Genomic DNA, 17,677 nt, shown 5'->3' on the forward strand with positions numbered 1-17,677 from the left:
TATCTCTTATGGCAGATTTTTATGAGTTTTTTCAAAAGCTAACATACTTTTCTCGTGAATGAATGCATTCATTTGTGATGGACCCTTAATGCTCAGCAGGGATCCCATGTAGAATAGTGAAACTCATAGAGTGATGTGTTATTCTTTGTTCATCTTTGACTTCCCTAACCTGGTAAAAGATGAAGCCTGTGGTCTATTTTTATCAAGTCACAAGGCTTCTGCACTTTACTGACATTATGATCCATCCACCTTTCTTTCCTACAATATTTACTATTTTTCACTTTTACTCTTGGCACCAATCCATCTAATATTTAAGTGTCCATCTTTTTATGTGTGGGTGTCAGCGTGGGCTTTTGTAAGTCAAAGGGCTGAGTCTGGAGCTCTCTGACGGCAAGCAAAACCCCTGATCTACTGCAGGGCGCTGACGGCTTGATACCATTTGAGAGAGGATTAGCTAATATTATCCAAGGTTAATCGCTCTGAATTAGCCCACATCACCATAGTTGTGGCGTAGGGTGACTGCCAACAGCAACAATGGGGGGAAGAAAATAGCAATTCATCATATTACACGAGTAAAAATGATGACCACCAGTCTGGGTTGAGAAATGTTCTGCAGCTGTAGTAAAATGTGCTGTGGGAACATCAAAAAAGCGTATCCGAATCCTCAACCCCAAAATTGAATGGGGTCTTCCATGGCCCGTATCCAACCCTTCCGAGAAGTTTCAAGAAAATCCATTGTGTAGTTTTTGCGTAATCCTGGTAACAGACAGACAAGTGTTATGACCTCCTTGGTGGAGGAAATAATACTTATTCGGCAGATTTTCTTGAATGTTCAAAGTTGCTATCATTGTAAAGGTGTGGTCAATGAAACAGTATGAGGTCAGAGAATGAAGCAGGCAGGTGATGAGCTCTCTGAAGTACCTGCTCTGTTGAGACTGGGAGCAGGAAAGACAGGAAGATGAGGATGCATGAGCAGCCTGGTCTTAGAGCCATGAATTACTATAGAATGACTTCTTCAATTAAGGTATTTCATCTTTATTCAGCTTGAGGCTCCAAATAAATATTTATATGCATATGTTATCGTATCAAATATAGACACCAAGCATTACTGTGTCACTAGTCTCTCCCAACTCTCATAAGAGGATTCTCCAGAAAGTACAATTAGAGCTAGTTTTAAACGCCTCATGCAATTTCCAGGGCGTCTTCAGCATCATTTTGTCTTTTACTTTTGCATCATTTCACCATGAAATGCATAGCTAACAAGACATTGGACCACTGATGGAGACTACTGAACACCATGAACAAATATAGAGGGCTACAAAGCCTCTTAGGATAGAGCCCGCTTATGATTCCCTTTACGTGCACAGCATCCTCGAATAGGCCACACAAAGATCCTTAAGCCAAAATCCCTCCCTGGTATTTAATTCTAAATGAGTAATTACTGGGTGTGTCAGTGTGTCTTAGGTTTGCAGGTAGGTTGGGCGAAGGAGCTCATTTGCACGTTGGCTTCAGAGAGAATTGCACTCTCACACAGACACACACATTCTGAAAGACGCCACGTCGGTTGAAAGAGGGTATCCCTGGGGAGCCACTGAAGATTCCAGTTTCTGAGGGGGGACAGACCACAAACAGCTGCCAAGATGTGTGACATGGGGGGACTGGATAACCTGGTGGCTAACACGGCCTACCTAAAAGCCCAAGGTGGTGATGACAAGGAGATGAGAAAGCGGCGTCGCAGCTTGTCTCTCCCCAAGCCTGAACAATGCGCATCAGTACGAACCTCCATTGAGAAGGACTTTACGTTGCTTTGTGAAAGGCAGCCTATTGGCAAAAAGTATTTCCGTGAGTTCCTGGCAAGTAACGCTGAGTTCAAGCTTGCTGCTGATTTCCTGGATGAGCTGTATGACTGGGACCTGGCTGAAGGTGCAGTCAAGGAAAAGGCACGCCAAAACATCATCAAGAAGTATTGCAAGGCTGATTCCAAGACCTACCTCTCATTTCTTACTGGGGAGGTTGCTGACAAATGCAAGGCTGTGACAGATGCCAACTTTGAGGAGGTGATGAAAGGCAAAGTCCAGGAAGGTGTAAGAGAATTTCTGAAGGGCAACCCCTTCTCATCTTACCAAGCCAGTCCATTCTTTGATAAATTCCTCCAATGGAAAGAGTATGAGAAACAGCCCATCAGTGACAAATACTTCTATGAGTTCAGGACTCTGGGAAAAGGAGGCTTTGGAGAGGTAAGCATGCCAACATTTCATTCAATATATAGAAATATGTGTTATGGCAAATAAATTACCTTTAAAATCTATAGACCTTAGTTGAATCAGTTTCCTCAGGTAAGATGGTGTTATTAATTTTAAATTTGTATTACATTATATATTTTTGAAACACAGGCTAAAATTGCAAGATAATATGCATTCAGTATCTTTTGAAACTGCAATAGAGCTCTAGTTGAGCAAATCACAGTTGTGCAGTGTCAGTGTAATTGGAAAAGCTGAAATAGGAACGTAGGTGTGTAAGTGGTCCAACGTTGCATACGTGTAATTGTGAGGATTTACCTTGTCTCAAGGTGACCATGATGTTATCTGGCATGCAGACACAGCCTACCTGTGAAATAGAAAATAGAAAAAAAAGAGGCAGAAATGGTTCTCTGTTTTAAATGATGAACTATTATGTGAAATGATGAAAAAGTCCCTATTTCCCTTCAGGTAACTATTTAAATTGCAAGCTCTGGAAGCAGTGTTCTTACGAATGAGATATGTCAAGCTGAAAAAGTCAGATGCATATGAGATGGTGTAATCTCTGTTAATATTTTTAGATTACTGATATTGAGGTACCTCTTCACTCTGTCAAGCTCTCAGAAACAACCTTATGTGTACAACCCAGAAGAACTTGTACAACTTGTGTCATAAATGCTATGTAAGAAGTTTAAAAAAAATCCCAGTGACATAATGTTATTTAAAACTAAGTTGAAAACAACCTTTTTAGCTGCTGTCTAAATCTGTTGTGATTGTACGATTCTGTTTTCTTTAGGAGAAGCTCAAATATACATTGTGGAAATTGCTCACTCTGTCCACAATGACATTTTGATACCAGAAATAAAGGTTTAGTGAAAGATGTGAGTGACAAAGGCTGCAAGGACACAGCTGGCAAAGTTAAGTTGACTTGACTGGAGCCAGTTGTACCAATGATCCTATATATGAGAACTTTCAAAATGAGATAAAGCAAACAGCATCTGATTGTTTAAGAGAGGGATACTTTTAAATATGTCACCAGTAAAAGATGTGACAACTTAGTAGATTAAGGATCATCAGTCAAATATATTCTGGTTAATTTGCAGTCATAATACTGAAGATCCTTATTTTTACAGTTTCCCAAAGAGAAATGTTCATTTCAATCACTGTTTCAAATGGAGCATGAGTAGTAGTCACTACTGATCAGTGTTGTGCAATGGTTATGGTCAGCCTGTCAGTCTGGTACCATGACTGGTGGGATTGATTCTAATGAATCAATAAGGAGAACAACTTATACAGGGGTAGAAAAAATAAAACAAGTTCTTTTAACAAATTTGTCTTCCTCAAGGTATGCGCTGTACAGGTGAAGAACACAGGCCAGATGTATGCCTGCAAGAAGTTGTGTAAAAAGCGACTGAAGAAGAAGAATGGCGAGAAGATGGCCCTGCTAGAGAAGAAGATCTTGGAGAAGGTTAACAGTCTGTTTCTGGTCAACTTGGCCTACGCTTACGACAGCAAGACCCACCTGTGCCTTGTCATGACCCTGATGAATGGAGGAGACCTCAAGTACCACATTTACAACATAGGCTATGATGGCAAGGGTGTGGACAAGGGCATCGAGATGAAGCGCATCATCCACTACACGGCGCAGATCACCACCGGCATTCTGCATCTGCACGAGATGGATATCGTATACCGTGATATGAAGCCGGAGAACGTGTTGCTGGACAGCCTAGGCCAGTGCCGACTCTCAGATTTGGGTCTGGCCATTGAGATTGTTCCAGGGAAGACCGTCACTCAGATGGTGAGTAGTAATAGTAGCCATTTGATTGCACACAACAATCAAATGGCTTTTGAAAGACAACAAAAAGCTGCACTAAATACACCAAGTTGCACTCTCAAACCGTTGAGGTGCTGTTAAAATGAAAGCACCCTGTTGGGTAATTACAGGGATTATTAAGTGGATCATTGTAAGACTTGTGAGAAGCTCCATACACCAATGGGCAAATAAAATCAACCCCAATTCTGTGCAACTTAAAAATTTAAGTCAAGTCATCCATCTGTATGCTTGGACTACGTTTAAGACCACAAACATCCACAGAAAAACTTCAACGGAACAGAAGACCAAGAGCTCAGAGACTACTGGTTCCTGTCTTTGTACATCAGCAGAGTGAGGCTGAGGCTAAGGCTAAAACCTGTACTCAGGTTCTTGGACAGGTTGTCAATCTTGTTGGGGGGTTTTGCTTTAAATCCGGACAGGGATTACTGGAAAGCTTAAAGATCTGTGCAATGAGAGTCTCTGAATCCATTATATAACTCATTTGATCCTTTAGCAGTCAGATTATACACTGGCCATTTATAGTCTACCACCCTATGTAGGGGCTCTGTTACTGAACTTTAGAGGTCCAGTGTTTAAATAAAGCAGCAGTCGATAAGTGTATGAACGTTTCTGTCAATGACTTGGAGGCAAAGATTTTGTTACTTTTGCAAAGGTGTTACCTTGAGAATGTTGTACGGAAGTTTCCTCCCACAATTCTTCACAAACGCTGAAATTCTTCTGCTTACCTTAAGAAAAATTGTGAGTTTTAGAATAATGTGAAACCACACTGGCTACACAAGTGTTCTTGCATCTAACTGCAGGTTACTTGACAATTAGCAAAGCACAAGTCATTGTCACTGTGACAGGGTCCAGAAAAAACAAAGGGCATGACCACAACCTTTTAAATAAGCCAGCCAAATCTCCGCAACATTATCTTTAAAGATTACATCACATACCTGTACTAACCTATGGATGACCTGAAAAAAGATAGAAAGTTTGCTGCAGGGTTTCTTCAGGTCTTGTGGCAGCAAAGAGTAAGCTCTTAGCTCTATGAAGGTCCAGTAAGCTCATTATCCAGTACTCTGATGCTCCTCAGCCAGCCAAAGTGACTGGGCTAACCTTCTATAGGCAAGGCTGGCTTTGGTCCCCAAATCCTCTTAGTGAGCATTACACAAGTCTGTCCCTGACTAGATTGACAGATCCAGGTAAAAAACCTTAACTGAGTATGTTTAGACATGGTAGTTTGCAAACAAGGTCACTTAAACCCAGCTGAAAAATGCACTTCACTGAAAAATAGAGACGTGTCCCTCAAAAGATCCATGTTCGGACTAAATCATAACTTTATCATGCAATCAGACATGAAAACACTTGAGTAACCCGAGAAGAGAATGCAGTTTTTTTATTTGATAACTTTACCAACACACACACACACACACACATATACATAATACGTATATATACATATATAATTTTGATAATGCAGGCGTTAAATAGATTTTTAATTTTCTAGGTGTCACAATAAATATTTGACTAGAAGGTTTTGCATGCAAACCTGCTTAAGTTTTGTGAACAGAGTGGTACCATCATATCTTCATTAATCAGTCCGGACGGCCGGTCCAGTCACATCCTTGGCAAAGTCGTATCACACCCAAGTAGTAAAGACCAGATATGAATGTTCCACACATGTTTAGTGATCATAATCTGTAATGAAACAAAAATATTTGATTTTTTTATGTCAGTATCACAGTAGCAGAGACTTAATATCCTACCATAGCAAATTGACTATAAAAGGATGACGCATCCTACAGTCCTTATGATACATTCTGGATATATATATCGTCTCACCTCCACCAATCTCACCTGAAAAAGACTTTTCAAATGGGGTCCCTGCCAGATTAAGCTCCAGACTCTATGCCTGCAGCATGTGTGTGCACTATTCATGCACTAGAGACACGGCTATGTATTTCGTCTGGTGGCAATTGCATCCAGAAATGGACAGCCTTTATGCAGGAGATGGGACAACTCTGTCAGTCCGTAGACACATATGACTCTTGACAGGTAGTAGGCTTAGCATTAAGATTAAGCTCCTGCTCCAAGGCTGCGGGTGAGGTCGTACAGGGAGATGCAGGGGAGGGACAGGGTGGGGGAAGGGAGCAGGGACAGATTTGCCCAGAGAGGGAAAGGTGAAAGCTACAGACAGAAAGAGAGATGGCAAAAAACTATATGAAGGTTTTTGTAAACAAGGCAACACATTTAGTTAAAATGTTGTTCTTTAAAAGTCTGTAGTTCCACGAGTCTCTCTCTCCATTCTATATGTCTTTACAATGAACTAAGTGTTGCACTGTTTGCATTGCTTGTGCTGCTGAACTATCACATAAATCTGTTAATTTCCTTATCCTACACAATCTTGTAATCATACACACGTCACTATGCATTTAAGCATCTTAAAATGTACTAAAATGGCATTTATAGGTGAACCTTATTTTCAGTCTTCCCTATTGACCTCCTCGCCCTTCCTCAGGCTGGCACTGGAGCGTACATGGCCCCTGAGCTCCTGAACAAAACCCCATACAGGACGTCAGTGGACTGGTGGGCCCTGGGCTGCAGTATCTATGAGATGGTGGCCGGCTACACACCTTTCAAAGGCCCCGAGGCCAAGAAAGAGAAGGTGGAGAAGGAGGAGGTGCAGCGTCGCATCCTCAATGAAGAGCCAAAGTGGGAGCACAAGTGCTTTGATGCCACCACCAAAGACATCATCCAGCAGTTCCTGAAGAAGAAAATAGAAGAGCGCCTGGGCATGAAGTAAGAGGTTCTTGTATTCTGTATAGCCTTTTGCAAGAAACACAGTGTTAATTTCTGTTCACAATGGCTACGTGAATTTAAATTCTTCTTCAGTAGTTTATTTCTCAAAAAAGTATCTTCCACGTATATAATATTGTGGTAGAAAAGCTTAGTGGCCATTCCCCACAGGGCCTTGTGTCCACTTTGTTCTTCTTTCATAAAATCCAACATCACAATCTTGAAAATCTGACAAAGAAGAACACTTTTTTTTGCTTCTCTTTAGGAACAACATGGAGGATCCCAGGAAGCACGCCTGGTTCAAGAACATCAACTTCCCCCGACTGGAGGCCGGGCTGGTGGATCCTCCTTGGGTACCCAAGCCCAATGTCGTCTACGCCAAGGACACCGGCGACATTGCAGAGTTCTCTGAGATCAAGGGCATCGAGTTTGACGCCAAGGACGACAAATTCTTCAAGGAGTTTAGCACTGGCGCTGTGCCCATCCCGTGGCAGCAGGAAATGATTGACACTGGACTATTTGAGGAGCTCAGTGATCCCAACAGAAAAGAAGGTGGAGGAGATGTAGATGATGAGAAGAAGTCTGGTACATGTATATTGCTGTGAGCAACGTGTTTGATATATCACATGCCAGTCATAACGCTCTATAATTTGTTCTCTCAGTCCAGTGCCCAATAATATTGATGGATCATGTTTCATGAAACATGCAAATGCGAGCGTCGTTGAGGAAAACGTCCCTGTCTTGAAAAGATGCTCATGGTTTATAAATCTACTGCTTTCAGGGCAAGGTCCAGTAAAACATGGAACATGTGATACAGTATATTGAGCATTTTCTTGCTGCCTCACAGCTTCTCTTTGCAGATCTAATGATGTAGACTTGTTAAAGAATACTAGTGTAAAAGGACTAAGATTAAGGCCTTGGTGCCAAAAATACAATAGTGAATACTTTATAACTTTATGAAGAAACTCTGCAAATCCAAACAAAAAGTATTTGGAGTAGAATGATAAGCGATGCATTCAGCACTAATCTTTAAACAAAATGGAACAAGCACATGTCCTCTAACTACAGTATAACACTGCTCAGTTTGAGTATCTTCTAGTGGACTGTGTAAATGTAAATGTAAGTATTTTTTAGCACTCTCCCTCCCTCTCCTGCCCCTATTGATGCAATCACAAGGTCTCATTGTTTCTACAACAAAAAGTGCTTTTTAACCTCACAAATAGTTGCGTGTCATTGTAATTGTGGTGATCCTATCACTGCATTTACATCCAGGTGTTTTGTTTCCTTTTGCTCGACATTTTAGTTTTATAAAAATCTCTGAAAAAAATTGTTGCATCTGTTTGTATTGTATATAAAGAAATATATTTATCTATGCACACAGATAAAGAAGAAGATGTAAGTATTAAAAGTAGGATTTGAAGAAGGAAATGAAAAATACTGAACGCCTCTTCACTGAGTCCCTCTACTGTCGGTGCTATGAGGCTCAGCTCGGTGAGGAGAAGGAAACTGTGTAGCCCCGGGATGCTGGGAGAGAAATGAGAGCAGAAACAGCAGGTCACTGCTGCACGTGGAAGATGTGGAAAACTTAGAGGAGTTGGGCGGTAAGTTCCTGTACCAGGAATGTGCAGGATGCCCCGTTCATGGCCCTGAAACACTGATATTTCAGGGCTTTATTTCTTAGTTTGAGATGAGTATAAATAACTCAAACTAGCCAGAGCCTGAGAAAAAAAATTTGAGAAGAATCCACTGCCGTGGTTGTGAAGCTGAATTTACTGTATAGAGACTTTGGGTAGTTCAAAATAAAAATCCTTTTTATTCTTGTTTACTTGTCTCAAGGTAATTAATTGCTTGAGTTTTTAAATTTCCAGAGTTGAGTTTTTACAGTTTATGTTAATACAATATAAACCTATATGATACATGTACTTGTAAATATAACATCAGAGGAATTGCTACGATAGAATGTCAGATTGTAAAGCAGGATTTTCCTTGAATCTTCAATCATTTGAATAAATTAAAAATATTTCTTTTAAAAACTGTTTCTTTTCTGTGGTCATGAATATTTGTGTTTGTCTTAATACACATGGTTATATCATTATATGGAGGAAAGTGCTGCTGATAACTCTTGGAGTAAAACCCTAAAAATATCAGCCGCATTAATCCCTTGCAGGATGCTGACTATAGCCAGGCTGTTGCTTCAGGCCACCACAAATTGGCAAGTTCAACTCTTAGCTGATAAGGCGATAACCAGTGTTATCCTTGCGCCCTCTTTCCTTAAGTCAGCTTCAGAGGCCCTCAGGTTCTGCAGCATTACTTCCAAGTGAAGGATCTGAGGAAAAATCGGCAGCTACAGAGCTGAGCAAATTATTTACTGTATGGAAGAAATTCAAAGACAGTTGTAATGTTGCATGTGAGTGCTGAAAATTGGGGGGAATTGAACCTACTGATGGAGTCTAGCAAATCATTGCTTCATTGTAGAGGATACACTGAAATCTGAAGACAGGTACACTCGTACACAAGGGTCCTTTTCCAGCTCAGGATTTAGGTACTGACTACATTTACAACATTGACAACATATTTTTGCCCACTTTTTGACTAAAGGGATGAAAACCCAAGAGATGAAAATATTTTTTTCCCTTTGTCTCACACACCACTTGTTTATAGCCGTCAAACTCAAGGACAGTAAGAGCTTAGGAGGCACTAAGGTGGATTCTTGGGTCAGCTAAACCCCAAGAGATTATCTCACATAGAGCAGGAGTCGGGTACACACTGCTGTTGATAGTGAAGGACAGAGCTGGTTCCTCAGGGTACGATGGGAACTGGACGGATGGAGGAGCAGTACGTGTGATCGGACTTCTTTTAATACTGATGTGATTTAATCTGATCCCCATGACCAGCGCAGGTAGTTTACAACTATTAACACAGTGATTAGGTTGCAGTTTATGGCTCAGAAAACATGTAAATAATGAAAAATGCAGTAAGACTTGCAGGCAGGTGTACGTGGGTCAAAGCATCTGACAAAACTGCTGAATAAAGCATAAAGGTGTCGTTTAAAACCATTAACAAAATAAGAAAGGGGTTCAGCCAATACGATCTTATCTCTTCTTTTGATAGACACATAAGACAAGTTTTATTGTTATCCATTATCACAGAAGGTTATTGGATATGACCTTAGTGGTGGGAAGAGGAAAACAAATCCTCATCTGACCACCAGGCATTTTTATTGGGAACATCAGAGATATATTTAATTATGTGTATTTGTCCACGTCCAGGTTTTACAGTTTGAAACAATGTAATAATGTGTTTCTATGAAACCTCACTAACCTCCTTGGTTTCTGTGGAGCTGCCCAGGCCTACAGGCAGCACCATGTTGGAGCATTGCCTCCACTGACACGTTTGATCCTCCTGGCTTGCTTGTGGTGCCCTCGTGTGGCTGCAGATTTGTGCTGATAGATAGATAGATAGATAGATAGATAGATAGATAGATAGATAGATAGATAGACAGATAGATAGATAGATAGATAGATAGATAGATAGATAGATAGATAGATAGATAGATAGATAGATAGATACTCTATTGATCCTGAAGGAAATTCAAGTGTGTGGTGATGTGGTGATGGTGGGAATGTGATGGAGTGAAACACAATCTCAGCCATTTCATTCAATCTGCCTGGTTCCCCCTGTGAACCATAAAAGATACGATGTAGAGATAATGGATAGATACATGTATTTATTTAGATATTAATGTGTTTATTATAATTTCTAAATGAAAACTGGTCCCTGGATGATCTATTTACTTTTTTTTTTTAGCTCATTTGGTTAATTAACACTGACTCTTTGAACAACAACATAGAATTACTGTTATTCTACAAACTTTAAACCTACTTGTAATCACCTGAGTTAGATGCTACATTACTTTAACTCCACTACATTTAAGGTAGTGAAATTATATTATTTTTAGGCCACATCATTGTTACAAGTTATGAATTAAGATTATGAGTGTAAATACAAAAAAAGACAAAGAAACAGTATACATTGTATTTTTACAGATTAAACCAACCTTTTTGGGCTTGTGGCCCTTTACAAGAGAGCAATGTTTAGTTAGGGTCCCACATTTCAGATGTCTGTACATTTCCATTAATTTCATTTTAATGCTTAAGACTAAAGGAGGTAAAATTGTCCAATGTTTCCAAGTAAAAGAAAACCGAAAAGTCCAAAAGATGATTGCCTACTATTTTTTATTTTCTCCAACTCATAAATCATCTCACGCAAGTTTATCTTGTGATGCTTTGTAAGGACCCAGGACTTGGTTGGAAACAACTGGACAATATCACCAAACCTTTACAAGACTACATCCTAACCTGCTACAACAATAACATGATACCTACACCTGATGCATTAGTATTAATAATCTAATCACATCGTTATGTAATATTATTCAAATGGGCCATTTCCTTCAGAATCAGCAACTATTGATATATGATTTTTTGCTGTTGATGATGTTTCTGTAGTTTTATATAAATATGATTTCATTTTTACATTCTTGTGTTTGTAATATTACTCGAGAGGCTGAACACTTCTTCCACTATTATCAAAAAGCTACAACCCAGTTAAGAAAAATGAAATAGAGAATTTTTTCTTCAAAATCACTTTTATTCCACAATTTATTTCATCGGGTCTTAAGGCACCCTGAAGAGATGTTACAAGTTGTTCCTTCAAATGCGGGTTCCTTTAAAGACTGTGTAAACATAGCTTTGAATAAGATAATTTCCTGTAAATCTTTGCTTAAATGATTTCTTTACAGTGCACAGACATTGTGTTTTGTGACAAAAATACAGTGTGAATTAAGTAAATATGATAGTGTATTATATATATACATTGAAGAGTAATAGATTGGCAGACAATCAGATCAACAGGCTGAAGAAGAGAGAAAACTAACAAACAATCTTTGAGACCCAGATAGATATACAGATCACGTAAAGATATACAGTACATAGTTACAGTGAACCTCCTCCAGCACCTCCCCGCCTTAAGAGCAATTTTTACACTGTACCTTCTCTCTCTCTGTGTGTGTGTGTGTGTATATGTGTGTGTGTGCGTGTGTGTGTGTGTGTGTCGCCTCAACCACCATTGACAACACGCAGCACCCTGCAAGGTGAAGCGAGACAACTCTATCCAGTCCTGGAGGGCTCACGCACATGTCGGCTATTGCAGTGGAGAGGTGAGTAAACAGGAAGACAGACAGACGGACATGCAGACAGACGGACAGACAGCACGAGACTGGGTTGTGGCAACAGAGGCCTCAACACAAAGATCTATCTATAATTCCCTAACTATCGTAAGGATCACAATGTATTTATATGTCGAAATGGACTTTTGGAATTGGAATTTCATATACAGGGATACAGTGGCTATACTTGATTATCAAGGTACGATCCTATGAAATCTTTGTGATGTGATGAATGTGAATACTCTGGAGATGTGTCGGAAACGCTCTATTTTCTCAGTTACACTATACAGCAAGATAAAAATCCTCTCAATGTCAGCGATAATACAGTCGCTCATACAGGTCGGAGAGATGAAAACAACACTCTCTTCCTGGCAGGAGGAAAAAAATCGAAATAACATTGAAAAAAGAAAGTCGTATCAGCAACTACACAATAGCTCCAAATGGCTTGGTTGCAATGGCAATAAGTTACCTAGTCACATCAATACTAAAATAAAAAATAAACTGAGTGGAGGATGAGCAGTGCAACGGGTGGAGGAATGAAAAGGATGTATGGATGGATGGATGGATGGATGGATGGATGGATGGAGAGGAGCAGAGCCTGTGTCTTGTTCTGGGAATCTTTGAGGAGGTCAGCAAGGAATCGTGAAGGAAAGAAGGGTCAGAAATGTCAGCAAAGCAACTTTCGATAAATCTGTAATAACCAGAAGCCAAACTCATCTGTATTTAACATTTCGGCCCCATCCCAACATGCAGTCTTTGTGACACATTTGACACTTCCTTCCTTTTAGTTTTTAGGCTTTTTTATCTTTAAACATAAATCCTTATCAAACATGGGCAGCCTCTGCACCCGGTTTCCCTTCTACCGGCCATCCTCTGCTTCTCCTCTTACTCGACCACCTTGATCCTGAAGGTGACGCGACCCAGGAACTTATCCCTTTCGTCGTTGTTGCTGAGGTCGGAGCCCTCTACCTTGCACTCCACCGTCAGCTCCTTATTGTAGTCCTCCTTATTGAGCAGAAGCTTCACGGCCACCAGGGGCTGCACATAGCTCCCCTGCATCAGGTGAAACAGGCCGTTTGTCAATAATGTGTCAATGTGACAAAGTAAGCGGACATGATCTGACTGGGGGATGAGTACTTACATGAGCTTTCTTGCCATAGTAGGGGAAGTACATCTTATCAATACCGCCTTCTCTGGGGAAATAGTGCATTTGTACGGGATTGTCTTTCTGTGGAGGAGAACATGTGTTTAAGCAAGTGGACTTAAAGAAATGCATTATGTTTAATTATTATCATATTTGCAAGAACACAAGAGACGGGATGTGGGAAGAAAGGAAAAGCAATGACTCGGCTGTTTATTGAAGAGGTTTAAAGGACTACGTGGAAAATGTGTCGCGTTCTGCTTTAATCTGCAAAAAGGACGTTTGAGGCTGAAAATAACGCAGATTAGATTAAAACGACTTGAAAAATGACACTTAGACGGGTTAAGAGGCACCTGCATGATGTTACATAATAAAAATGTGCTAACACCCCTACTGGCCTTAATCCTGATAATTTACATACTGTATGTCTCTTACCCTAAAGCCATCAGAGACAGCATGCAGAAACAAATCAGACACAAGAAAACACAAACAAAAAGAAAGAAAAATGAAAGAAAGATGAACAGAAAGAAAATACTGAGACTTTAAGCTTTTTTATGAGAGAAATAAAAAAGGAAAAAATACACATACAAGCAAGCATAGTCAGGACAAACGGGTTTACTTTTATTGTGCAGCTGATGTAAGGATTCCCGCGTGGCATCAGGCCTATGATCTACAAAGTGAAGGAGACAGGGAGAGAAAAAATGAACCACAATTAGAAATTCATAAAACTATTCATTTTATTTTGGGGACTAAAACAATGTGGATTTGAAGGAAGCAGAGAGGGAGGAAAAGATTAAATGAAAGTAATGTAATAAATTGAGACAACCACAAGCAGGTATCAGTCGAAGTGGAAGTGTGCGTTACCCTGTTCATTTTCAGCAGCACGCACGGTTTTCCCTCAGAATATCCAAAGTTGGTGTCAGAGAGGCCGGAACAAAGACTCAGGGAGGCTCTCTTGAAGCGGCAAGCTTTCTTGGTCATCTCCTCAGTGTCGTCCTGCAGAAAATACTCTCCTTGAGTGCAGTCCTCATTTTTCTCCTGCTCCGTTTCGTTATAGCCTGAGAGAAAGATGGAGATACACGGTGTGGAGTGGAATTAATGTACTTATCCGGGTGAATTTATCCGTGTTTTGGGGGAGAATTGTACTTACTTTGCAGGAAGGATTCCAGGTGTTTGACATACTGTGAGTACTTTAGCGGGTCGGATTTGTTGAATGAGATATCCAGAGAGTTTGGGCGAATCACCAGCCCTGCAACAGATAAGTAAAGTAAACATCGTAAATGATTCCAACAAGAGTAACTAATGCACAAGCAATTCTCCATCCAGCTGCACTCATATCCCAGGATGAGACTTCAAAACAGGTCGATGCAGAAAGCAGCTGTAATGTAGCGCATTATTTTGACAGCATCTCATTGGTGCAAGTATGAATAATGAATGGCTGCCAGTTACAGTACCTGAAAGCCCCCCCCCGGTAAACCTTGACCGTCCAGAAACACTAACCTGGATTGGGGACACGGTCTCTGTACTTTGGTACATAGTCATCCAGAGTGAGCAGCATCACCCACATGGTCAGGGCGAACATGCCGGCCAAGAAACAGTAGAAAACCAGGTAGAACAGCAGGATGAGGCCTGGAGGAAGTTAAGAGCAAGACGAGGAGGGAAAAAAAAGGAGAAATTAGACATATTGAGGGAAGGAGGCAGAGAGGGACATGTATAATTAACTATAAGCTTTAACCTCACACAGGCTTGGACTAATGCCATCAGATTTTCTTTTATTGCTCCTCGGCCGCAGCCTGGAGAAAACTGGCATTTGAATGTACTATCTCTTTGAGAGAAACCATTTTGGAACAAGGGGGGAAATGCTGCTCAGTGCTAACAAACGTGGAGCCGGCATTCACAGCAAGAGATGCTGCATTTTTAAAACACTGTAAGTTGTAGGGAAGATGCTGCAGCGCTCACAGCAGCTGCTGCCTCCTCCATCCTTGATGGGAGGAGGGGTGAAAAAAAGAAAGGGGCCATAGCTATGGAAAGATCTGAGTCAAAATGGTTCACCACCATCCAGGCTCTCACAGCACGGATGCCCTCTAAGTTGACAGGCAAAAAAAAGGGATGGACCCCTCAGCTCCTTGTTGTACAAACCTCCCCCTTCTCTCATTCCTCTCCAACAGTATCCCACAATGCACCTGCCTGGTGCGTGAAAGAGAGAGAAAGAGGAGAGAGGGGAATCCCATTTGACCTTGACAGGCATGCTAATGTGGGCGGCCATGCAACTGCAATGAAGCATCCTACTGCACAGCAGCACAGGGGCCCAGGCAGCCTGACAGCTCGTGTGCTAGCCTATAGGAGCTGGCTGCTGGAGGGAGGGTGCCGTGTTTCTACCTCGCTCTGGAATTTACTGAGGGATCATTACATAAAAATGAATGTGTGGCCTGTATCAGCTCTGGATTCAGCTCAGGGAGGCTGGACTGCTCTCTTCTCATATGATTAGGTAATGATGGGGGGTTTTCATCATCAGCTGCGGTCTACAGTGAGAATGTGATTTCCCTGATAATCCTGTTAATACAGATGATACGTATTAATAAGAAGATGCTCATCATCATCATCACCTGGTTATTTCTGACTAAACAGAGGCTGGTGCACACACACACACACACAAGCACACCTTTCATAGCATCATTCATCTTGGTGAGCCTCTTGGTACAGGCTTCTCCTTTACACCTTCATGTAGGCCTGTGATGGCTCCTCAGCTGATCCATTATCTACATGACAGTCATTGTATTCCACACAATAACACACACACATACATACATGTATATATAGACTGAAGAGGAACACATCTATAGTGATTTTATATGGATTTTTAAAATAGGGACCAAATGAAGAATAGACCCAGTGAGTGTGAGAGCTCATCCCCTGATTGGGTGCAGTGTGACGGGGATCCTTACCCCAGCTGCTGGCCGTGCGTCCCAGCAGCTCCCCGGTCCTCGGGTTGTAGATGGAGTCCTTCCAGCTGGACGTGTTCTCCTTGTTAGTCGGTTTATCCTCGGTGGTCGCCATGGTGGTGGTGTTTTTGTTTTGTGTCTCTCCCTTCTCCTTTTTTTTTAATATTTGGTCCAAAATGTGCGGTTTCTTCTGCCCTTTAAAAAAAAAAGAAAATGCAGAAAAGCGCAGCGGGGCGATGCGATGAAGCGAAGGGGCCGGCGAAGCGGTGGTGAGTGGTTGGATCAATGGTTGGGAAGGAGTGGGCGGTGTAGAAACGAGGGAGAGCAGAAGGAGAGAGATGCTCTGGTGGAACAAAAAAACGAGAAGGGGAAGGTGAGGAGAGAGAGAGAGAGAGAGAGAGAGAGAGAGAGAGAGAGAGAGAGAGAGAGAGAGAGAGAGAGAGAGAGAACGCCAGTGACGTCTGCACCAACCCATAAATAGAGCGCACATTATTTCTCCTCATCATCACTCATGTTATAATGGCCACAGTGTGATTGGGGAATAAAGTGGGGTCTCCAAAATGTCTGCAGGATGTGGGGGTCATTCCAAACGCAAGAATGAAAAAGGGACGCATCATTTTACGCATCAAAGCGCATTTATGGCGCTCAACTGTGAAGCTGTGGCTTCACTGAAGCTGCTTCATGGCTTCTGTTTTATGCATCACAGTCATCGTGATTTGTTATGGATTCACTCCACCTCTTCTTCTGCGTACAAGTCGTGCGCACTGAGTCACCAAACCGGCAACCTATCCAGCAGAGGCTGGAGTCCACAGCGATGGATGCGCTTCTGAGTCTACAGAAAAGTCTACCTCTCTCACACACACACACACACACACACACACACACACACACACACACACACACACACACACACACACACACACACACACACACTATTTATGACTGAGTGGCTGAGCATAGATATTTGGGGCATTTGCCAATCCTAGTTGCTATGGCAATTGAGCACTACTGAAACTGGAGAGCATGTGCATGTTTGCGTGTGAGAGAGAGAGGAAGAGTACATGATTGTAAACAGATGTGTCAAAGTTATGCGACAACACTTCACTGCAGAGTGGGACAAGGTTGCAACCTTTTCCCCCATCAGTATCCAACTGTAGAACAAATGTATCATCTTCCATGTGATGTACCTGCAAATATCTGCTTTGGCAATATGTGTGCACACGCATGTTGTGGCAATGACAGACCTGAGAGAGGAGTAGACGCTCAAGGAGCAGGGTTGGGGGGAGAGGAGGAGACACTGATAGAATGAAAAAAGACAAAAGCTTAACTTCTAACCCCCTGACACTGCTGCAAACAATCCCAGTGTGTCACAGAGAGAGAGAGAGAGAGAGAAGAGAGGGGGGGGGGGGGGGGGGGTTATATAATGACCCTGATGCAGGGTTCAGCTCATATGGGGGAGGGGGCCTGTGGTGGTCACACTGCATCTAGTTCCTGCTGTCAGAATGAATTTGTTGG

General features: G+C 41.6%; 2 protein-coding genes across 2 annotated transcripts; one reads left to right on the forward strand and one right to left on the reverse strand.

Moving 5' to 3' along the window:
- Nucleotides 1–1,495: 1,495 nt before the first annotated feature.
- Nucleotides 1,496–7,598, forward strand: grk7a (G protein-coupled receptor kinase 7a). Its single transcript, XM_020102811.2, has 4 exons — nt 1,496–2,237; nt 3,583–4,038; nt 6,575–6,855; nt 7,118–7,598. Exons 1-4 carry the CDS (start codon nt 1,641–1,643, stop codon nt 7,455–7,457), a joined length of 1,674 nt encoding a protein of 557 aa, XP_019958370.1. The 5' UTR covers nt 1,496–1,640; the 3' UTR covers nt 7,458–7,598.
- Nucleotides 7,599–11,481: 3,883 nt separating this feature from the next.
- On the reverse strand, nt 11,482–16,516 carry atp1b3a (ATPase Na+/K+ transporting subunit beta 3a). Its single transcript, XM_020103222.2, has 7 exons — nt 16,166–16,516; nt 14,721–14,849; nt 14,371–14,469; nt 14,085–14,278; nt 13,840–13,890; nt 13,221–13,307; nt 11,482–13,132 (listed from the first exon to the last, which is right to left on the reverse strand). The coding sequence occupies exons 1-7, from the start codon at nt 16,275–16,277 to the stop codon at nt 12,965–12,967; spliced, it is 840 nt and encodes a 279-aa protein (XP_019958781.1). The 5' UTR covers nt 16,278–16,516; the 3' UTR covers nt 11,482–12,964.
- Nucleotides 16,517–17,677: the final 1,161 nt, after the last annotated feature.

The sequence above is a fragment of the Paralichthys olivaceus genome, chromosome 16, assembly GCF_024713975.1.
Source record: "Paralichthys olivaceus isolate ysfri-2021 chromosome 16, ASM2471397v2, whole genome shotgun sequence".
NCBI classification, from domain to species: domain Eukaryota; kingdom Metazoa; phylum Chordata; class Actinopteri; order Pleuronectiformes; family Paralichthyidae; genus Paralichthys; species Paralichthys olivaceus.